This window comes from Labrus bergylta, chromosome 17 (assembly GCF_963930695.1).
Source record: "Labrus bergylta chromosome 17, fLabBer1.1, whole genome shotgun sequence".
NCBI classification, from domain to species: Eukaryota; Metazoa; Chordata; class Actinopteri; order Labriformes; family Labridae; genus Labrus; species Labrus bergylta.
Genome location: NC_089211.1, coordinates 9,309,769 through 9,334,188, shown reverse-complemented (window position 1 = coordinate 9,334,188; position 24,420 = coordinate 9,309,769). Strand labels below are relative to the sequence as shown.

At 38.6% G+C, this 24,420-nt stretch overlaps 1 protein-coding gene across 1 annotated transcript in view; it reads left to right on the top strand.

The window, feature by feature from the left end:
* Positions 1-23,143, top strand: part of galt (galactose-1-phosphate uridylyltransferase) — a 31,174-nt gene extending 8,031 nt beyond the window's left edge. The window contains exons 5-11 of the mRNA XM_020636905.3: positions 2,044-2,173; positions 8,478-8,534; positions 12,183-12,305; positions 15,101-15,233; positions 19,143-19,226; positions 19,852-20,006; positions 20,353-23,143. Coding sequence (XP_020492561.1) covers positions 2,044-2,173; positions 8,478-8,534; positions 12,183-12,305; positions 15,101-15,233; positions 19,143-19,226; positions 19,852-20,006; positions 20,353-20,424 — 754 coding nt within the window. The 3' untranslated portion in view covers positions 20,425-23,143. The remainder of the gene's footprint in view (positions 1-2,043; positions 2,174-8,477; positions 8,535-12,182; positions 12,306-15,100; positions 15,234-19,142; positions 19,227-19,851; positions 20,007-20,352) is intronic.
* The last annotated feature ends 1,277 nt before the right edge of the window (positions 23,144-24,420 follow it).

Here is a 24,420-nt window from a genome sequence, read left to right as displayed (position 1 = left end):
CCAAGCAATAAGAGCGCTCTTAGAGTTGCCCTAAAAGTGTTCTGACTTTTCCGTCAGGTTGAGGGACCCCCCTGTTCCTCAACCCCCTTTGGGAGTGGCTGTGCCCACATTCAAAACATACTTTTGAAGCGCAAGATGGAAGAGAAACTCGTATCGTTTCACCATAAACTTATAAATGGACATTCTAAAGGTTTCAACATTATTAGAAACAAACCTTCAAACATTTAGAAGTGTGAATTATTCTTCCCAATCTGCATTTTAAGAGAAATCAGTTTATTAAACAGTCAACACAAATAAAATAGATAAATGAAATATAGAAATAGCATTTTTAAATAACACATTCCAATCTAGAGTCGATTAAAGTCATAGAATTCAAAACTATCTAAGCATGCAATATCAATATGTGTGAGAGAAAATCCTAACCAACTCCTTCCTCTATATCTCAGCCATTAAGAATCCTATAAAAACAAGAGTCAGAACATTTTTTTGGACAGAAATTACAAACTGTTTGATTTGAGTGCAAATGTGAGTTCTTTGACAGTTTTTATGGTCCTTGATGAGATGCAGACCTCAGCAGGGGTTTTCTAACCGGGAAGCGAAGTGACCTTTGAAGTCTCTGATTGCTTTTTTATTTGCTCCTCAGCACCAATAGTGTCAAACACTGTCCTAACAAATATATTGTTTTTTTTAATACTTTATTTATAGCTTTTTTACAATACATACATACAAGATAGACAAGAACACCCAGCAGTATCACAAAAAAATGATGGAAATAAAAGCAAAAAGAGAGGCAAGGGGCACACATCTAGATATCCAAAGTTGACAGCAAAAACTAATTCAAAAAGAGACTGCCCCTCTTTTAAAAACGGTCCTGGGTAGAAAACAAACAAAACACAAAAACACACACATATGGGTGGGAGTCAGTCAGAATCATCAGTCAGTATGCCAAATAAGGCAGAGTTTGCACATAATATAGACATAACATAGCAGCACAGACCACAATGAATACATTTAAGTTTTATCCAACAACATCAGAAAGGGTTTCCACACCTTAATGAAATAACCATCAGAGTTCTGCTTGCTAAAACGAATCTGCTCCATCTTAGCAATGAGAAGCATTTCATTGAGCCACCTTTTCAAACATGGGGATGTTGTAGACTTCCAGTTTATCAATATCATTTTTTTTAGCTGCAACCATGCCTGCATTGAGAGCATGTTTTTGGTGAGAGGGTAAAGGGCCTTGTCACGTCAGAGCTGCCGAAGATTGCCAAGTTGAAGTCTGGCTGAATATTTGTTTCATATTGTTTGGAAAACCAATTAAATATTTCACTCCAGAACTTACTTAAGCATACCGACGCAAGAAAAAAGGATACAAGTTGAACCTTAACATATCACTATAGTTCCCGAGGCTTTTAAAAGTTAAATAGACTGTCAAAATATAGATTTTACAACTTCTGGCTTCTCCATGCGCTGCTCGTTAGCGCCCCCTATGATTTTATAATTTGAATGAAATCCAGGATGTGAAAGGGGTCCAGAAAGTTTATTTGATGTCTGTTATAGAAAGGGATGTTTGATTATATTTTTTAGGGGGGGTGAGGGGTTAAATATAATGTGTTTGTGTCTTTATGTTGTAAAAACAAAAAGCAGTACTTTGTGTTCAATTACATTGCTGCCTATGCTATTAAATCAATAAAGAAATTATGAAAAAAATATATTTTCCCTCTCACTTGAAGTTGTTTATTTGACATGAATACCAATTTCAAGTGCAGCCAACCTTTTTGTGTACTCTAGTTGCTGCTTAGCAGTTACATCCTACATTTTGAAATGCTATTACAGACCACGTGCATGTGATCAGCTTACACTGAGTACCATGTAACTTTTCTACTTACAAGAGAAGATTTGCTCAATTTGAAGATGCTTAACACATTTATATCAATAAATGGTCAATGTTTGATAACTGTAAATCTTTTTTATATATCAAACTGGTGTTTTATTATTTCTATAATCCAAAATCTTTCTGCTCTTCATCTTAACTCTTCTCAGTAAGGTCATGTGTTTCCATCCCTGGTCTGACATTACCCTCCAACTCATGAAACAACAGGAGGTCGTGAAAGTGATTGACAAGTGGGCAGGGCTTGTTGAAGAACTGGGCAAACTCTACCCCTGGGTTCAGGTATGGCTTGCCTGCATACACACAGTCATCACTCTTGAAATTCACATATTATTGAAACAATTAATGGATAATTTTAATACTTTAACTTACCCCATTCTATGACGGGAATGTGAACCCAACTATATTGTGGGATGCAGCCAAAGCAGTTCTGCGGGGAAGAATTATATCAGAAGCTGCATTCGCTAAAAAGGCAAAAGCTAAAAGACGGACAGGGCTCCAGACTAACTTTTTGCATTGGTTGCACTGGTGCGCCTAACTTTTATTTTTAGGTGCACCAGCACAAAATTTGGGTGCACCCAAAGGCTTCGCCTTTAACGCCATATGGTCACCTTTTTAGCACTCTCCATAACTTTCATATAATGTGAATGATTTTTAAACAAGAATAAGGTGTAGAGCAGGAGTGTCAAAGGGGTGTCAAAGTCCTATTTTGTTCAAATGAGACCTCAAGTGGGTCGGACTCATTTTGCAGACATCACTATAACTCAACAAATGGATATATAGGCTAATGTATGATTTAAAAAAAAAAAAGACCAAAAAAGGTACTTGTATATAAAACTGCATGATAACGCATAAAATGTAAAAGTACATTAAGCAGAGGGGTTAACTGTCATTGCAAACTGCATGTTGGTACATGGAAATATTTAGATGTACCACATTACGGAAGAAAACATCAATAGTTATGTTTTGTATTACCGTATTTTCCGCACTATAAGGCGCACCGGATTATAAGGCGCATAGAATAGAACGTGTTTACAACTGAACAAGGCTGGGAGATATTGTGAATATATAAATATAAATACGTATAAAACGTAACGTATAAAACTACAAAAACAAAAGTACATAAGACGATTTCCCCAAATAATAAATTATTTCTTTGACGTTTCTCTTAACTCTCAAAACGTAGTTTTATACGTAGTGCATTCACAATAACTCAACGTTGTTCAAACGTTAATGTGCATATTCACAATATCTCCCAGCCTTGTTCAGTTGTAAACACGTAAAAGAAACACAGTCTGATACCGCTAATTCAAACGTTAGTGCAGAGGTGCCCAAACAGTCGATCGCGATCGACAGGTAGATCGCTGACTGATTCTCAGTCGATCGCGAGATGTTTTGTCAATATAAAATACAATTGTAAAATAGAAAAGTGATTTCAATTTCATCTCATTGCACTGTTTCCCACACACGATACCTGTGTTGGGAGCCCAAGTATACTTCCGACCTGTGTGTATTTAATTTTTCATTTATTCATGAAATTGCTGCGTGCATGAGAGAGCGAGCGAGGGAGAGAGAGAGAGAGCGCGCAAGAGAGAGAGTGCAGGCATGCGCAATGACGTGCAGGTAAAACCGGGGGGGTAAATGTTTTACCAAAAAGTCATATATAGAAACTATGCTACGAGTATTAAGCGCGTTTGATGAAGCTGCAGCTACTTTTCTCTGCTCCTCTCTGCTGTCATGACTGTGAGCATCGCGGGGGACGAGACACACCAACAAACAGCGCAAACGCACACGCACACACACACTTGCACTGGAGCGCCAGCCACCACGCGAACCTTTTTACTTTTTACTTTTAGTGCTACAGCACACAGTTGATCCGTGATTCGTACGGACCGAGGTGGGAACACACGTGACCCGGTCAAACAGTCGATTGGACTTTACTCCGTTCACTCTCACCGTGTCTGCAGCTAATTTAACAAAAGCAAAATCATCTCACAGCAGCCTGCTGTAGTCTGTAGTCTGCATTATTTTTTACAGAACTCTCATTTATTATTTTCTGTTTGTTGTGTGAGTATTAAATGCGTTTGTAGGCTGTTGGTAAAGGCTATGGCTCACTATGTGGACTGGTAGATCTCGGCAGACTGATAACTTTAAAAGTAGATCTTGGTTCAAAAAAGGTTGGGCACCCCTGCGTTAGTGCATAACTCAACATTGTTCAGTTACGTATAACACGTAAAGCTCACTTTTTCAGTTCATTCCCCGTCCACGAATCCCTCGAATTCTTCTTCTTCAGTGTCCGAATTGAACAGTTGGGCGAGTACGGTATCCAACATGCCCGGCTCCCTCTCGTCATTATCCGAGTCAGTGTCGCTGAGCGCCGTGTACAACCAGTATGGATCAACCAATTAACCAATTAACCAATTGATCCATATATAAAGCGCTCCGGATTATAAGGCGCACTGTCGTTTTTTGAGGAAATTAAAGGCTTTTAAGTGCGCCTTATAGTGCGGAAAATACGGTATATTATGTTTTAATATTGCGGTTCAAGGTTATAGAAACTTTGACACAGGTTATTCTACCTACCTAGGGAGAGAGAGAGAGAGGGAGCGAGAGAGATGTATTTTAGTAGTAGGCATTATAAAATGATAACATGTTTCCAAACCAACAGACTTGAATTGATCCTTCAGCGTTGATCACTGCAGTCTGATCAGCTCCGTGTGGAGTGCACGTTTTTCAACTAAGTAAACTCAGTTAAACAACTTTTGATTTGACCCCTGCAGTCCATTCTTCTACATGTCCGCAATATCGTAATCTCAGTCTGTCACTGACTTTTTATGCGCCATGAATCTCTGCCATATCCGTGCACAATTCGAGGAACCATTTTAGCGCTGCTCCGCGGTTAAACCAGCGGACCTCTGTATGATTGGACAGCCTGTGCGTGATATCGTTTTTGGATAAGCTGGTGATAAAGGCGCAACAGCAGGCTACTGCATTTAGAAGTGATGTCGCGCTGAAATTTTTAGGTGATCAACACAACACGTTCACTTCTGGGTGACCTAAAAACAACCTACACTTAGTCTGGATGTGAGGACAGAGGGCTCCATGTCTTGGCTGGATGGACAGTCTTGGCTCCCAGTAGTGGGGATGGATGGAATGACAGTAGTAGGGCTGGTTGTAACAGTAGGTTTAGTTTTCTTAATGAAAAAACTTTCAATGTTTCTACCTCTCTTCATTTTCCCTCGTTTTGTCGAGTTTATTTTCTTTTTCCGTTTCAATTAGGCTACTCTTTTTAAACACAAACAACTTAGAGCAGTGAACAGGACCACAGCCAATCAGAGGCAAAGACCCGCCCGAGCTCTGCCTCTTATTGGTTTAGACCACGACATGATCCTACCATGAGTGTGAGTTCGGTCACAGGAGAACACAGAAAGATGATGCGCTTCACCCGGGCAGCGTCAGGTGCACCAGTGCGATCTAGAAAAAAATTTGGTCGCACTCTGGAGCCCTGCTGGATCTGCAAAAATGGCTATTAGATCTTGAACAACAACATAGTAGAAATAAGGATCCACAATTACTCCAACAGATCAGACCATTTAAACAAGAAATAGATCAAATTTATTCTGAGGAAGTAGAGAAAAAGCGCAGGTTTACGAAACAGAGATATTATGAGGCTGGCTCTAAGGCCTCTAAGATGTAAGCTGCGAAAACAGCAATCAGAAAACACAGTTTATGAAATCAGGGAACCTACTTCTAAAGAGACTACATATACATTAGAGGCAGTACAAAAAGCATTCAAAAAGTTTTACCAGACTCTGTACACCCAGGCTTTACCATTTGATGCCTGTACAGCTGAACAGTTTCTGAATCAATTGGACCTGCCCTCTTCGGGGAAACTGCATAATTACAAACTAATCAAAGAAATATCAACTGGAGAAATTGGAAGGGCAATTTCTTCCTTGAAGTCCTACAAGTCTCCAGTTACTGACGGATTTCCAGGAGAGTGGTATAAAGCACTGAGAGAGGAATTAATACCTATATTACACAAGAGTTTCAATCATACTCTGAGGGAGGGAGTCCTTCCTCCATCTTAGGGGGAGGAGACTATTTCTGTAATTCCAAAAGAGGGTAAGGACCTAAATGAATGTGGGGCAGATGGAGCCAAAAAAACCTGCAACTGTTAATCTATCCACCAGGAGGAGCAGTGAAGATCAAGTGATAACTGCATCTGAAAACAGCCGCGTGTAATAATGTATGCGTCAGCCTTGCGCGATTTGTGTCTCTCTCTCTCTCTCTCTCTCTCTCTCTCTCTCTCTCTCTCTCTCTCTCTCTCTCTCTCTCTCTCTCTGTGAGAAATAGCCTACTGTATCAACACCCTCCAAAGTGTAATCCTAAATGTAAATTGGTATTCTTGCCTCTGCTATTTGGACATGGAGTGTTTAATCATGCCTACAGCATCTTTTTTTCTCCTCATCGCTCAAACCCTTTGTCCTACCACTCCTCCGTACATGAATGTTTTCTGCCTAGAAAAGTACATGTGAATAAGTTTTATATCTGTTCTTGGTCTGAGATCAATTTGAAAAAAAAAAAATATTCCTAATTGTTTAGCAAGAGTTTTGGAGTAGCTCTGCAAAATCCAGAGGTAAATTTACCCGTTATTAAAGTGAATTGATTTTCAAGCAACAGTGTCCCATCCTGTAGGCCAACAAGGTTGTTCATTTATCATCCTACACGCATGATGTATATTAGCCTACTTGTGCATTTCTTCATTTGGACTTTTTAAGCATTAGTGTGTGTAAGACACCTCAAGATATGAAATAAACAAGCTTGAAGAACACCTTAGATTCATGCTCTGCGTCATTATTTTTTTCAGACTTTTATCCAGGTTTAAAGTAAAACTGCAGTTTTTAATTTTTCCTGATATGCGGCTCAGATTCAGCTGCATTTAATTTCAGACTGACAAAATACCCAAAAGAGCCTAAGTGCAAGGAAGTGCGTGCAGATGTAGTGGTGAAAATACACTCTTCCACTGTGGAAGGAATGAAACCATTAGCATTTCAGTGCGTCTTTTTGTTCAAACGTAATGGACAGTCCATCCTAATCGGTCTCACAGCACCCACATTGTCACACACATTGAATAAGGAACTTTGATCTGAACTCCAGCAGAGTTTTTAATATTTAATTTAAACATCCGTGACATGTAACTTGGGCTATAATATGATCAAAATTCTTTACATTCAGGTTTTATAGAAGTGTTCAGACTATAACATCCAACAATAACAAGTGTTGCAGCTCTTAAAAATAGAAGGTCCCGGGCTGGAGTAGGCCAACTACACCCCAGCCTGAAATGATCCCACACCGAGGAGTTAGTGGTTCCATTCATTGGTTCAACCTTAATATGAGGAATAAGTGGCACAGGCAAAAATGGGCTCTGTCATTGCCATTAATATGAGATTAAATGAAACCTGAAACGTCCTGTATCAAATGAAGTGGCTGATCATGATCCTGAAGTGTGATGTCTAGTTCTTATCTTATGTCACAGTAACCTGGCCTAATTGCGTGCGCTATGCGAAATAAAGGAAAAATGGCACATCAGCTTATTATTGATGATTTCAATCCCCAGATATGCAGATTAGTTATGATCTTAAGTTAATGTTCTGTATGCTCAAAGGGGTCGGCTGTTATCCACACACACACACACACACACACACACACACACAGGTTCATACTGTAAAAATGTTAGGAGAAAAACAGCCCTCTTTCGGATAAATCCTGACCTCAATCGCAGCTGTTTAAAAAATATTTCCTATTTAGAGGCTTAAAGTTTTATTTAGTTCAGCAGCCCCAAAGCGTTAAATGACTTTAGGCCTGTAGCTCTTACTTAAATTGTAATGAAGACATTTGAAAAGCTTGTGAAGACAGAGCTTGTGAGGCAAACTGAGCAGGCACTCGATCCCTTGCAATTTGCCTATAGGGCGCATAGAGGAGTTGGAGATGCCACAACTGAGCGGGGCGGCCGTGGCTCAATTGGTAGAATTGTCACCTCTCAACCAGAAGGTCAAGGGTTCAATCCCCAGCTGGCCAAATGTCCGTTGTGTCCTTTAATGTTTCCCTTGAATTGTTTTTATATAAAGTCTTGTATTTATATCTGTAAGCGCTGAATTCCTGTCTGCACATCAAGTTTACCTTTCGGTACTAATAAAGAAACCTTAAACCTTAAAGATGTAGATGAGTGAACTCTTTCAGTGTGTGTCATGGCTTTGAGTTGTGATGGTACTTATTAATATAAAATATCAATACACTAAGTATCTAGGCCTGACTATACAATAAATAAGGTATACTGTAGGTTGATGTGTAGTTGTGAGGGAAGCACCACCTCATGGCGAGGGGTTAATAACCTATACTGCAGCCAATCAGCAGAGGGAGCTTTACATTTTTTGGCTTCACTTGAGGCAAGGTGTCGCTGTTGATTGATTAATTTTTATTTTTTGTATTTTTTTGTTTTGTTATAATGTGTTGGTATGCCTACATCTAATTAAGGAAAACTAAACTGTTGATTCCCTTTTTCTCCTATTTTCTGCTTTTTTAGATCTTTGAGAATAAAGGAGCCATGATGGGTTGTTCAAATCCACATCCTCACTGTCAGGTACTAAATGCACACATCCACACTTAAAAAAGGAATTGATATTACATGTTTGACAATGAATCAAAAACTAAATATATACAAATATATTTATATCAACATTTATAAAACAAAGGAAGTTAAAAGAAAAATGAATAAAGTTGTGGCCTTTATGGAGAAATAGTCTAAAAGATCAAATGATCGCTATTTACAGGGAATGTACTCTAACCAACTCTTATATTCAAATGCTTTTCATCAGATCTTCCAGAAAAGTTTGATACAAAAAAAATGGAAGTTCAATCTTCTCCAAATGATGTATATATGATGAGATCACAGTTTTTTATAAGTTAAGATGCAAATATTCTACAACAGCAATAGCTCTCATTACTGGAAAAAGGAATTTGTATGGTTCAATTATTTTAATTTTTTGTTTAATATATCCACTTGAACTCCACTTATAAAACAGTCTAAGACTATAGTGACTGTACATTTTTGTTGAAGGGCGTGATCTTGATGGCACTGCAAATTTAAATGTCTCATCATCAGGACATTTGTTGTAAGAGTCACATTTATTTTCACAGGCATTGCCTCTACATACAAGCCTATAATTAGTCATAGTCAAAGGGCCTTTGATTGAAAAAGAATTCTAAAGCACATGACATTTACATCCTGTTTTCAACACGATTTGTACAACAACAAAAATAATGATTTTAGCCCATTTGCTTCTACCACCAAGAGGGCACAGGCAGTGACATTTTCTGCCTTGCACTATCCAAAACCCATGAAAATTATATTTTACTTTGACTTCTACATATTCTCCGGCTGCAACACAGTGTGCACAAAGGTACATGGGCCCTTTTGACGCTGCTTTCAGTTTGAATTGTGAATCATAATAAGAATCGGCTAAGTCAGAATCAGCTTTATTGGCCATTTGGGCACATACAAGGAATTTGACTTCAGTTGACTTAGCTCTCTATGTACAAGAATTCAAATTAAATATCAGAATCAGAATCAGTGTTTATTGCCAACTAAATTTTCACATACAAGAAATTTGACTTGGTTTTTTTATCAGCAAGGAAATATAAAAACAAAAGAGCTCCTACTGACAGCTTAAATAGAATAAGATACAAATATTGTATTATATATTCGAAAATATATAATAGAATATAAAATATAAAAACATAAAATGTGCAATGGAGGAACTGTGCAGGTATGTTCTATTCTGTGTAATATTAAGTCTAGTGTGCGTTAACGCATAATTTCATTATTACTATTATTATTATTTTTATTGCAAGACAAGAGACAATACACTTACGATACAACACAAGAGACAATTACAGTGAGCACAAGCCAGAAAAGGGGTATATTCATATTTTACTTGAGTGTGCGTGTTTGTGTGTGGATGGAAAGTCAGAGTGAGAAAAAGGAGGAAAACAAATACAAAGTCACTACGAAACAAAAAAACAAAACAAAAAAATAATAAAATAGGTGAATAAATAAGTAATTTCATGTTATAGAAATGATAACAATATTCATCGTCATTATTGCCACCATCGTCACTACCACTATCAACAAAAAATTAGCGTTGTTATAATGTCAAAGGAGACAGGGGATGTGCCGCAAAAGAGCTGGGGCTCTTATTGGTGAGACCAGTAGATAAGTACACACATAGATAAGTGGCAACAGGAGCCAGAGACCGAGCCCTAGCCCAGTGGTTCTCAAACTTTTTAGACTGCGTACCACCTCCGAAAATATTTGGCTCTCCAAGTACCACCATTATGGTAGACGTTAAAATACACTGTAGGCCTATTTCAACACACATTTCATGAAAGAGGCAAATTAATTCATAAAAATAATATTACTTATTATTGACTGCTGGCAGCCACACTGTAGGCCTACTAAGGGCTAGCGCTAGAACTTGCTAGAAAATGCAGAACAATAAAAAGTGTTCTACGTGAGAGTGTAGGCGTGCGCTCTGCAGGCTCGGTGCAAACAGTGCCGCTTTATTGTAAGTCTCTGCGTTCAACATAGCAAAACTGCCTTTTAAAAAATATCCCTCTCGACTCCTACGGAGTGTTAAGACATCAAAAGAGAGCAGAATCACATCAGCTTCAGAGCGACAGAGAGAGAGATAGAGGGAGCGATAAGGTCCGCTGTCCGTACATGCATCCAAACTGAAGCTTCTCCTGGCTCCGTTTTAAAAATGTTAATGTACAGCTGCTTGCTGTGGATTGTGTGCTGAACTCCAATAAATAACAGAATATCTGTTAATGTAGTCCTACATTAACAGATATTCTGTTAATGTAGGACTACAGCTGCTTGCTGTTGTTTCAGTACTGAACTATAACAGAATATCGAGTGGAACTTTTCAAAACACGAGGCTTACTCCTGTTGTTGTTTATGTCTGTGCGCGAGCATAAATTGAGCAGATTAAAGTTGTTTGTTGCAAAAACTAGATTAATTTAGAGGGAAAACACATTTGATATAAATACAACCCAATAGACACAAGCTAGGTAAGAGTACGACAAATTTTTGAACGGGTTTGTTTTTTATATTGTGGAGATTTCTTTGCGTACCACCACAGGGAGCCCGCGTACCACCAGCTATTTTAGTGCTGTCATGTTGAAAGACTTATGAAAGCTGATATGAGACTGTATCTTAGTTTATGTGTAAGTGTAGGAGTGATTTTATGTGCATGTGTGCTTGTGTATATGTGTATGTGTGTGTCTATGTGTATGTGTGTGTGTGTACATGTATGTGAAACACAGAAAGGTCTGTAAACAGAAAACAAAAAACTGATAAAACAGACAGATTTAGACACAAGGAAACGAACAACAAAATAATTTGAGGTAACAAAAATGCACTGAGTCTGACAAATATCAGACCATCTATACTGAGCCGTACGAGACATAGGTGCAAATGTATAATAGATCGTTTTAGTTATGTTATAAGTATAACGGAGCTGGTGATGCCTGGGTTATATCTGCAGCTAAAGGAAAGAGAGATTGAAAGGGATGTGAGTGAGTGAGTGAGTGTGCGTGTGTGCAAGAGAGTGTGTGTTTGGTGAGGATGTATGCGTATGTGTGTGGGATAGAAAGTGTGTGTGTATATTATATTATGAGGGTTTGTGTTTGAGAGGGAGAGAGATCCATGATGGCAGTGTCCACGTTCTCTGTGTTGTTCTCCGATGTACAGACGCGGATTTGACTGCGCGTCCCAACAGATTTTCTCGAGTCCGCCTGTTTGTAAACTGAGCACGCTTCATAATAACATAAAGCTATGCATGTTCTTAATTACGACTTTATGTACAAGAGGTAACCGTGCTTAGGCCCGGTTTGTCCTAGAGCAGTGCGAGCACTATTTCTTCAACAGCTTCACTGGTCCACTGCTTTGATGTCCTCACAACAGGTTTGCAGAGCTTTAGTTTCTGCTGGTAAGAGGAATCAAATAGACCATTACATGGTCGGAGTGACCCAATTGCAGCGCAGGGGGACGGCTTAATAAGCATTGATGAAGGTGGTGTAATAGTGGTCCAAACATTTCTCTCAGGGCATTGGGAAAAATACGGAGGTTGCATGCTGCCTTGAACCGTTTTAAAATATAAAAGTAGATACATTTTTTGGATTCCCAGTGTGTCTCATAATGCTCATTCTTATTTATGCTTTTTGTTAGGTCTGGGCCAGCAACTTCCTGCCAAATGAGCCAGCTCTTTCAGATCGCTGTCAAAGGGCTTACTATGAGAAACATGGACGGCCACTGCTGATGCAATATGCGATACAAGAGGCTGAGAAAAAGGTACAGCTATGCACATATACAATTCTACAATTCACTTAGCAGACGCTTTTATCCAAAGCGACGTACATCAGAGAGTAAGTACAACACAAGCAAGGATAAGAGCAAACGATAAGCTTTGAGTCCGATTGGACACACAGGTGCTGACATTGCACAGAGGCAAAGCACAACATTGAAGGCAGTTCTTGAGAGCTCTAATCAGTATAGAAACCATCTTATAAGTCGTCGTTATCAAACAAAAACAATCATCACAACCATCATCATCATCAATAATAAAGAGACCATCATCATTAAGTTAGTAGGTGTTCATAAAGAGCTGGGTCTTTAGCTTTTTCATAAAGGTGCAGAGGGACTCTACAGATCGAATGGAGTTTGGAAGTTCATTCCACCACCGGGGGGCGACAGAGGAGAAGAGTCTAGTCAGAGACTTAGGACCCTGTTGTAAAGGTTGGATCAGACACCTTTCATTGGCAGAGCGTAGTGGACGGGAGGGAGTGTAGACCTGGATGAGAGAGTTAAAGTAAGGAGGAGCCGTTTTTGTCGCTGTTTTGCAAGCGAGCAGCAGAGTTTAAGATTTGATGCGAGCAGTAACTGGGAGCCAGTGTAAGGAGATGAACAGCGGAGTGACATGTGCTCTTTTAGGAAGGTTGAAGACTAGTCATGCTGCTGCATTTTGTATCATTTGCAGAGGTTTGATAGTGCATGTAGGAAGACCTGCCAGTAGAGAGTTGCACTAGTCGATTGCGTGATATCACAAGAGCCTGTACCAGGAGCTGTGTAGCATGTTCTGACAGGTAAGGTCTGAACTTCCTGATGTTGTACAGGGCAAATTGACATGACCGGGCAATCGAGGCTACTTGAACCTTAAAAGTTAGCTGGTCATCAATCATGACATCCAGGTTGCGGGCAGACTTTGTGGGCATGAGTTTGGTTGTTCCAAGCTGGATATTGATCTGTGGTTGCATAGAGGGACTGGCTGGGATGACAAGGAGCTCAGTCTTTGAAAGATTGAGTTGAAGGTGGCATTCATTCATCCATTTAGAGATATCAGCAAGGCATGATGAGATTCTTGCAGAGACTGTAACATTCTCTGGCGGGAATGACAGGAAGAGCTGGGTATCGTCAGCATAGCAGTGGTATGAGAAGCCATGAGAGCGGATTATTGAACCAAGTGAGCTTGTGTATATGGAGAAAAGAAGGGGACCAATCACTGACCCTTGAGGTACCCCTGTGGATAAGCTGTGCTTTGGACACTTCTCCCTTCCACGACACTCTAAAGGATCGCCCAGAGAGGTAGGACACAAACCAGCAGAGGGCAGATCCTGAGATGCCAAGTTCAGAGAGCGTGGATAGGAGGATTACAGGTCTAGCAGTAATAGAACTGATGACTGACCCGCAGCTCTGGCAGCTCGTAGCGATTCTGTTACTGACAGTAGTGCAGTTTCAGTAGAGTGGCCCCGCTTAAAGCCTGACTGATTTGGGTCAAACAGATTGTTTCTGGACAGGAACTCAGAGACTTGCTTAAAGACTGTGCGCTCAAGTATTTTTGGCAGAAAGGGCAGAAGAGAAACCGGTCTGTAGTTTTCAACCTGGGCTGGGTTTAGTGTGGGTTTTTTGAGCTGAGGAGTGTCCCAAGCTTGCTTGAATGTGGTGGGGAACACACCCGTTGACAGAGAGGAGTTGATGATATGCTTAAGTGCAGCATTAAGCGGAGAGGAAGTGGTCTGCAGTAGGCTTGATGGTATTGGGTCCAGAAGACAGGTGGTGGGCCGAGAGTCTAGCACAAGCTTTGAGACTTCATCCTCAGTCAGAGAGGAGAATGAGTCGAGTGAGGCACTTTTGGTTGGTGCCTTTGGGCTGAGTTGGTCAGGCTCAGAAAACTGGTTACTGATGGTTGCAACCTTTTCAGTAAAATACGAGGCAAACATGTCTGGTGTGAACAGATCGGAGGGTGGAGGAGGAGGTGGTTGAAGCAGTGAGTTAAAAGCAGAAAACATTTTTCTTGTATCTGTGGCATTGCATATCTTGTTCTGATAATATGTTGTCTTGGCTGTTTTCAGGCTGGAGGAGAATGAGACAAGTCTTTGCTTATAGTCATTGAGGTCAGCGGACTGTTTGGATTTTTGCCACTTTCTCTCTGCTGACCTCAGCCCTGCTCTTTGCTCTCGTCTGTAGAGAACAAGCAGTATACATTTAAATACAAATTAATTTCAAACAGCTATCCACTACATGGAGGGTAAATGTTTATCCCAACAGTCATGTAAAAACTTTACTGAGTTATAATAACAGCGTATTACGTAGCTGGGGTCTGGGCAATACCAGCAAATATATTTTTGATTATTTATCAATTTCCTGATATTATAAAATGATCCAAATTATCTGTGACTTAAAGCAGCCATCATAGGAAGAGGTTGAAATCATAAGATGTGACCTATGCAGTTGACTGCCTCCCCACTCCCAACCTCACTATACCCTTCTCACTAAAAATCCCTCTACCTTCCCCTAACCCTGTTTCACTGTTACAATGAAAAAAAAATCTTGACCAGATTTAATTGGGGTTTCAGTTACTTAAGCATAATGGAAATGTTGTTTAAAAATTGTCTGAAATAACATGAAAATGCATAGATCTCTGTCAAATAAGATAACACAGACTCATAGACTATACTGTAATACGCAGGTTGAATGCTTATTATAGTGCGTATAGTCACCCCCCAAAGGCCCATTCTGAAAAATCCTGTCAATGATATATTATTTTTTCCCTGTACTTTCAAAAACATTTAGATTTGTTTATTCTCTAGGAGCGGCTGGTGGTGGAGAATTCTGATTGGCTGGCAGTAGTGCCATATTGGGCAACATGGCCTTACCAGATGCTGTTGTTACCACGACGACATGTCCTGAGAATCAATGAACTGACAAGAGATGAGAGAGAAAGTGAGTATGGTTGGATTCCTGACCAATTACTTCTATGCTCATTCAAAGCACATTCATTCATAAGGGGAGAAACCTATTGATTTGATATCCCTTATAATAATTTATTGTTCAGAGAGATGTTTGAAGTGATTCTAAATTAGCATCACGTCAACTGCAAACAAAAGCAATTTAAACTCCAAAAAGTAAAATTTTGTTTATAGCTGTTTATTGCAAATGGTCTTGACAGGTGTTACACTAAATGTTCTTGCATGTTTTTCCAGCCTTTACAACTATAAGTAAAAAAAAAAAAAAAAACATTAACTTGTCTTCATATCAAATGATAGAATAATTAGCAGTAACAGTTGTTGGTGTTGTCAGACCATAAGTTAGATCACCTATCATTAGGTTGTTGACTGTTGAAGAGGTGTTTAGCTAAAATACTTTTGTTTTTCAGTTTTGTATTTTATTAGTAAACCCAATACAAACATAGAAAAAAAACATTGTTTGAACATGGATGACTGCTCAACAAAGAATATTAATTTATAATCAGCTCCATATGTCAGTAGATTTTAAAGATCACCCACTAAAATATAAATAAATCAAGCATGTCACAGATTATGTGCTTAATTTGCTCCATTTTTGGATTACTGGACCAAATCATGTAGAACATTATTTGATTTTTTTTTTCATTTTCAATTATATTCCTATGACCAGAAGATAATACATACTTCACAGTGTGTAATGTTAAATGTATGTGTTTATCAGAAGTGACCAGTAGGTGGCAGAATAACATTAGTTACTACATGTAGACATGTAACTGGCAAACTGGCGTACGCCTATTCCCACGCAAAGTCTGTGATCTATAAAAACAAACCTGACGGTAAAATGTGCGCACCGGTAAGCAAACTCTGACCCAGGCGTACGTACATTTCGAGGGCATGGGAAATTGGCGACACAGACGGCAAAGTGGTGAATTGAAGCCAGCAGAATGTATATTGATGTCTCTTCCACATTTTATTTCACTAAATATCAAACTCATATATTATATTGGCAAATATTGGCACAGCGCAACCAGCTGATCGCGGGTGTAAACAATGGAGCCATGACTAAATGTTGGGTCTCCCGAGGAAGTTTCACAGAGTCCACAGAGGAAGAAAAACAACACCAATACTCCAAAAAGATGAATGTCCATGTTTGTTGTTTGAAGTTGGAGTTTCTTGCAAAGTTATAACAACAGCAAGTCAATATTAACAAAATAAACTAAAGAACAATGACGAGGGGGGTTGGAGCTGCCATAACAAGCTTCCACCCAGAGCGGCGGCCACTTTCTTGGCAACAAACCTCGATGATTAGAGTGTGCAATTTCGTTATGTTATTTGAAACAGAAGTTGTAGGTGTCGTTAATTGATGTAAAAGCAAAATAGAAAATGACATTAATTTATGAGAACAGGAAAGTTAGCTAAAGCAAAACCTAGGTCGGCAATCAGGTTATGAACTGTGAATGTGATCGATACAACAATGGAAGTTTTTTTTATTGATTTTTTTATAGTTTAAAAAAAAAAAAAAAAAAAAAAAATTCAAATACTGTCATATACCGTATACCATGGTAAAATGGCAGGATGGTATGGTATTATGAAAAAACGAATACCATCATAGTTATCAATTCACAATTCACCCATCCCATTAAGAGCAACCTTGGTACCTTAGCAGCTAATATCAAACCCACTGCCAGAAACTTAGGAGTTACATTTTACTATAAACAGGGGTCAAAGTTATATTACATAATTACATTAATATCAAAAGTTACATAATTGTTGACGCCCTTTGAGCCAGCCCGCAGCCTTAGATCCCCGGGTAGGGGCCTCCTGGTCGTTCAATAGTCAATACTTCAATCTAAAGGTAACCATGTTTTCGCCATCAGGGCTTTGGAACGACCTGCCAGAGGAGATAAGGCTAGCAGAATGAGTGACTTATTTTACATTTCTTAAAAAACACTTTTATAGACTTGCTTTATGTGATGTTGTCTTGTTTCTTTTTATCTCCTTTTTTATCTTTTAGCCCATCTTACTTCTTTTACTATTGTGATTCCTTTCCCCCAAGTAATTCATTCATTTCATTGCACTTTTGTTTTTTATTAATTTTGATAGTTTTTCTTGATTTATAGCTTTAACCTCTTTATGAGTTTGTGCAGCACATTTCATACAGAAGCAATTCAAAGTTCATTCTATAGATAGATAGATAGATAGATAGATAGATACTTTACTGATCCCAAGGAAAATACAAAAGTTATGTAAGAGAAAGAAGCTTCAATAAAAGATAAAAGAGCACAGAAAAATATAAAGTGAGATGCACATGAAACTGAAACATGTTGTAATACTCGCAAAACTTGCATTTAGTGTATCTGTATTTTTCTACCAAGCTATCTCCCTGGCTTATTATTATCAGCAGTTTTACCTTTTTTTAGTAATAAAATCTTTAAATTCTTTGAACAGCTCAATCAGCAGCGTTTGTTCAGCTGTTGAAAAAAAACGCACTCTAACTTTCCCTTCTGTGTGACTCATTTGATCGTCTTTTCATTAATTTGCGCTTCCTATAAACCTTGTGTGCGTGCACAAAGCGAGACTATGCAAACCTGTCTTGAGTTAATTAAGGCTGGATTGCATTCATGGAACAACTTGAGGCTTAATTGGTAGATGGTGTTAGTTTCAGCCTGACTTTTTCAAGTGAGCTTGGCTTTAGCTACGTTGAGGGGTTTTTCGTTTTTCGTGGTTTTTGTTTTGGTTCTTTTACTGTCGGGGTTTTGTTGTTTTTGGTTGTGTGTGTCTGTGTTGTGTGTGTCTTCTGTGGGTTGTGTTGTTGTTGCATTTTGTTTTGATTTGGGTTCCTATATGTCATTGTTATGTTTGCTTATGCACATGTCCAAGCACTCCGTAAGCCCGTAACCCATTTTGCAAGATTGTATGGATTTTAACCTCTTAGCTCAAGCCCACTATATCCACAGGCCAATGGACAGGCTGTAAAAGCAGTTCAAATTGTAAAAGATGCATGCAATGGTAAAGTGATCCTTAATTTCAGTAGTTCTGTTTGTGGAGTGTCTCCTGCTGAACTCCTCATGAGTCACAAACTGCTCACCACACTTCTACACGTTTAAAAGATAACAACAAAGACCTGACTAACAAAATGATTCAATCAGGCTTCAACAGAAAATTAGTTACAACAAAACAGCAAAGTGTCTGGAACAGGAAGGATTGAGGTTCTCTTTCGTCCCAAGACTTTCTCTCCACCCCGTGACATTACATGTACGGGATATGAAATCTTGCTCGTCAGAGTCTGTGGATATTTCTTTAAGACACACCGGCTTACCTGGTCACGACCCACACCTCATCTATAAAGCACCTGTGCAGGCGTGCAATCATTGTTTGTTTGATCTCCACTTGAGTCAGAGTGGAGTGTCTAAACTGGGTGATTTTTGAAAATGTCATGACAAAAGAGAAGAAAGTCAAAAGAATGGAAAGGTTGTTCACCAGTGTATCCGCTTACCAAAGTTGGGCGTCTGTCTACGGGCAGCCTCCCTGGAGTGCTGATGTTCTTGTATTCCATTCCTTGTGCATCATTTCTGGTGACCTCCCAGTCACGGTACTTCTGTGGGAAACCAGATTGGCGACTGTGTCCCCTTACAGGCTTTTTGCTCTAAATCCTCCATTGCCTCTTACAGAAAAATTTTTATATTTTTAATTTACAAGTTTCAAAGTTGTACATTCCTACATCTTTCTTTGCTCTTACCTATAATTTGTCTTTGCTTGAGCCCACCTCCCTAATGCCTTTAATAATACACATTTATCAATTCACTGACTTTAATTACTTATTTTGTCTGTCTGTCTGTCTGTCTTTCTGTCTGTCTGTCTGTCTGTCTTTCTACCTATTTATCAGGTCTGGCTGACATTATGAAGAGACTGTTGACCAAGTACGACAATTTGTTTGAAATTTCTTTTCCCTACTCCATGGGCTGGCACGGTAAGAATAAAAACTGTTTGTATTAATGTGAGAACATTTTTTAAGTCTCATTTCCTTCTTACATAGCTTGACAGAGAAGTGAGTGACTGCTGAGAAAGATAATTTAAGTCCATCTGTACATTTATAAGTTTAAGCTGTTGTTACACAATAACTCCATAGTTCATGATGTTCTAGGGTTTCCCTTTCACACAACTAGCACATTGACACACCTCCTATGTCTTATTACAGTTAGGCATTTATGTCTTTAAGTATTAAGTCATGTCAACTCTGAACTCTCAGAAATTCTTTATTTGTTCATTTTAGTTTGGTTTGGTGCATCCCAGAGACCGTCTATTTTATATAAATAGTCCTACGTATTTAATTCTCTTGAAGTTGATTAGATACCTACCAGAGTATCTGGGCCAAGTAAAAAAAAAAAAACATGCAAATTTTGAGGTTGAAAGCACAATTTTTCGAGACAAATGTCCTACACTTACGACTTTATTCTTGATTATATTTTCTACACACATATATATATATATATATAGATATGAATTATTAACGAGAATGAAGTTGTTTTTTTAGTCTACGGTTTGATGTTTTTTTTTACGAAGGGCAATTTGCTGTCTTTGTTTTCTTTGTTCAGGCGCACCCACTGGCTCCCATTTGAAGGAGGACAACACTCACTGGCAGCTACATGCTCACTATTACCCCCCTCTGCTGCGGTCTGCAACAGTTAAGAAGTTTATGGTGGGTTATGAGATGCTCGCCCAGGAGCAAAGGGACCTAACACCTGAACAGGTAAAAAACACAACAAATACATTATACAAATCAAGCTGGAATATTACTATTTGGGAACTGCAATACATACATATTTAAGAAAAAATATATTTGCACAAATTATTTTGCAGTGTTAGGTCCTCCTTTTAGTTTTAAGTATGAACATTTTTACCATATTGAAATTAAATGTCTTGTTATAAAAGCTTTCTCCCATCCTAGGCCTTTGAAAAACCTGAATCAAAAGCGGACCCTTTTACAGCATTATTTAACACAGTGCAAACCCCAGAATACTGTATATTTTCTCTCTGCCCCTGTTTTTGTATTAAATGTCTCTTTAAGCTTTGAACTGTTGTTTTTTTTTTCTCAGGCTGCTGAGAAGCTAAGGAACCTACCTGAAGAACACTATAAAACCAGAGAGAACAGGGAAAGGGGAAAATGAAAGGAGAAAGTGTGTGGGGAGGGGAATAAAGTGAATTGATCTTGTCTAATGAAAAATGATGGCTTTATTTGAACTATAGTATACTAGATTGTTTGTTGTCTTCTTTCTTTTTTATATATTTGTCATGATTTGTTCCTTTGTTCTTTAAGTCATGTTTAGTCTGTAATCTTGCGTATTGTACCTTTTCATAATTGTAACACCAAGACTTTGATTATAAATAAGAATGCACGAAAAAAACAGTGCGCTTTCAGTTGCAGTCTTTTAAAAACTGTGAGTGAGCTTACCCTGTGAGTGTCTGACCAATCAGAAATGTTCAGTACTGCAGGGGCTGCATGACCTACAGGTCTTTTTCTAGGGGTATATCTTTTACCCCAGAACTACTTGTGTCCTAATGAAAAGGATATTTGCTCAGTGAAGCTTTGAGTGAGAGACCTGCGATCAGTAATAATGTACAGCCTGTTTCATCTGTTTGGCACTAGAAAAATCTATTGTGCCTTTTGCCTTTTGTCTTTTCAGTTTGATCGCTGCGACTCTCTCACTCCAATCACCATTCCAGTTCAAGTCCACTCCTCAAATGCTGCATTCTTCCATCACCACTACTGGTGTCTAGACTCCATCAGGGGGTATTCTGCTGTTAGCCTAGCTACCTTTTAATGAAGACATCCTGATGATGGAGTGTAATCGCTAAAGACATTGCGAATTTGTTCTTTTTCAAAACTTGTAAATGAAACAATTATCCATTCATAATTATCTCCTGATTGAAATACAAGTTGACAGAGAAAAATGCCTGCCAAGAGGCCCACATCCATGTAATGAGACTGGTTTTGACATTGGTTGCCTTGCATTAGTCAGAAAATATTCACACCAACCTACTTCTCTGTAGGAGGATATTGAAATTCACCTTTTTCTTAAAGCCTACATCCACACTCAACTTTTAAGTCAAAGCTTTTTTATATAGCACATTTTAAAACAGCCACAGTTGCCCAGATGTCTACAAGCTTTAAACACATTATACATTAAAATAAACATGACTAAATATGAAAATAAGAATGTTACACAATAAAAACATGATAAATGAGGGATTAATATAGCTGCATAATAAATATGTCTGGATGTCAAGCTCAGCGTGTTCCCTCTGGAGCATGCAGGTGCTACAACCCAGCTAAACTGCGAAGAACAATTAATACAATCTCTTTTTTTAATTCTTTATTTTAAAATTTGGACAGCAACAAAATCACAGAGCATTGTCACAGAAAAACAATTAAGTCTCCTTTGCAGTCCTCAGTTTTTTAAATGTGGGAGAGATAAAGTGTGCACTCAAAATGAATTAAAAAAATGGCGAATAAGTTAAATAAAAGATTAAGCTAAATTATATTAGGTATATTAAGACAAGACAACATCACAAGAACACCTCCACAAAATATGTTAAAGGTTTAACAGCCCAATTCAACCAGAGTTTAACAAAAACTTCCTTCTGTAGACGCAGAAAAAAAGTGATTCTTTACATAACATACATACTGTATCATTTACAATATTAATCCAGCTTTGTATTGTGGGAGGTTCAGGAAGTAACCAGGGCGCGATCACACTAGCCATCCATATCGTGCCGTACTCAAGCATGATTGGCCCCCCCTTTCCCCAGCGGGGGGGCTGGCGATCACAATGCTCAAAGACAATCCGGACCAAAGCACGGTTACCTCTTGTACATAACGTCGTAATACAGCACATGCGTGGCTTTATGTTATTATGACGAGTGCTCATTTACAAACAGGCAGACTTGAGACAAAAAAGAAAAAGAGACGCGCAGTCGAGTCCGCTTTTGCGCATCATAGAACGACACATAGAACATGAGATCTATTTTACTGATTTTGTGGCTTATTTTGAGTCATTTTAATCACATACAGCCATAAATTAATTTAAAAAACAAAAGTTACGCGCGGTACAGTCCGCATCAGCACATAAGAAAACATGACAGCTAGCTTGTGTCTTTATTTTGTGTCATGTTAGTCAGATACAGCCTGAAACTCAGGATTTCTCTATAATAAATGCTGTCAACGTCGTTTACCCCCGTGCTTTGCTCTTGCATGAACTGTACCGTGCTGAAGCACACCTCTCCAAAGTGTGCCATGGCAAAGGACGGAGCGGTCACACTGCTCATAAAAAACTGGACTTTAGGGGTGAAGCGTGCTTAGGCACGGTACGGATTGCCAGTGTGACCGTGCCCTAATATGCCAAACAGGTATTTTTCAGTGCCTCTTGCCTGACAATCTGCATTTCCTAAAAACAATGTGTTTAACTGCAGGAGCAGGTCCATGTTAAGAATACACTTCAATGTTTCATGAAACTCTTAACCAGAAAGGTTGTGTCACTGGGCACTCCCAGTGGGGATTGACATGTGGGAAAGGAGCCACAGGTTGGATTCGAACCTGGGACGCCCGCGTTGAGGACTATAGCCTCCATATAAGCACACTAACCACTGCGCCACCAGCGCCCCAAACTGTCCTCTTTCTGTTAAAGAAATGAGTGTTGTTATTTCTTTTGTGGTCCATGGTTTAAATCCGTAATCCATTTTGTTAGGTTTAAAACCGGGATCATAGGCACACCATTGAATTATTTGTATTTTATCATCAAGTTTATATTCCCCTCTTATTGTCCTCTAGGTTTTTTAACAGAGCTTTGATTAAAGGATTTTGTATTCTCACAGATTTTTGTGAGCCAACACTGTCTGAAAATGGAGGGTCATTCATGCTTTGCCAGATCTTGCCAGATAAATCTGAATAACCTTATTGAGTTCTGAAAGGGTTTTAGAGGTAATTTCCACGGGGAGGGCCTGAAATAAGAAGAGATAACAAGGCAGAACATTCATATTCACATAGTCAATTCTGTGACTGAGACTAAGAAATGAAATGGAGTTCCACCTATGTATGTCCTCTTAAATTTTTGTTAGGAGGGAGGTTTATATAATGTTTTTGGTAAGTGTATTCCCAAATATTTCGAGATTCTGGTCCTGTTTTAAGCGGAATTTCTCTCTGATGTGGTTTGGGGGTGAGTAATTAAAGGACATTATTTGTGCATTTAATTTATATCCTGCATATCTACTAAATAACGTTAATTAATTCAGGAAATAAATTTTAAGGTTGAGTTAGATATATAGCATATAATGCCACCTTGTGGTTTATCCCCTCCATTCTGATTCCTTTGATTCTTTCTGTCTGCCTTATCAACTGTGCGAGAGGTTCAATATAAAGGGTGAAAATCAGTGGCGACCGAGGACACCCCTGTCACATTTCATGTTCTAATATGACTGAGTCTGAAAGATAACCATTTATTTTAACCTGGGCTGATGGTTTACTATGAAGTGTGCAGATGACGTTAACAACATTTTCATGCATGCCAAATTTCCTCAGTGTGTTACATAGGAAAGGCCGATGAAGAGAGCTTCAAAATTGTTATGTTAAATTATTTATTATGTGAAGTGACTGTTTAATATTATCATAAGTTTGTCTTTTTGAAAAGAAAAAGCCAGTCTGGACATTATGAATGAGCTCAGGGGGAACCTTTCCAGTCTCTTGGCAACAATGGCTACAAATAATTTTGACTCAACGTTCAACACATAAATTGGCCTGTATGATCCACATTCTAAATTGTCTCTTTGCTGTCCACTTCTAAATCAGTGACAAGTATGCCTTTTTGTAACGGTATAACAAGACCCAAAAATGTCATTTTTATGTTTAAAATTATTTGTGTGTGTTATTTGTGTTATTACTTGTGTAAATCAGTGCAGTCTTTTTCGATTATTTTATTAGCAGTTTATTTTGCTCCTCTGACAGAACCGGTAGGTTGAGATTACTTAGAAATCTAACTATTTGTTGCTCATCTTCTAGTTGTGGTTGTGTGTAAAAGCATATAGTACTATTTAAAAGTCTGTTGCATTTCCTTTTGTTTATATTGTGTGGTTTTTGAAATAGGATGTCTTCTTTGGATATGGTGTTGTCG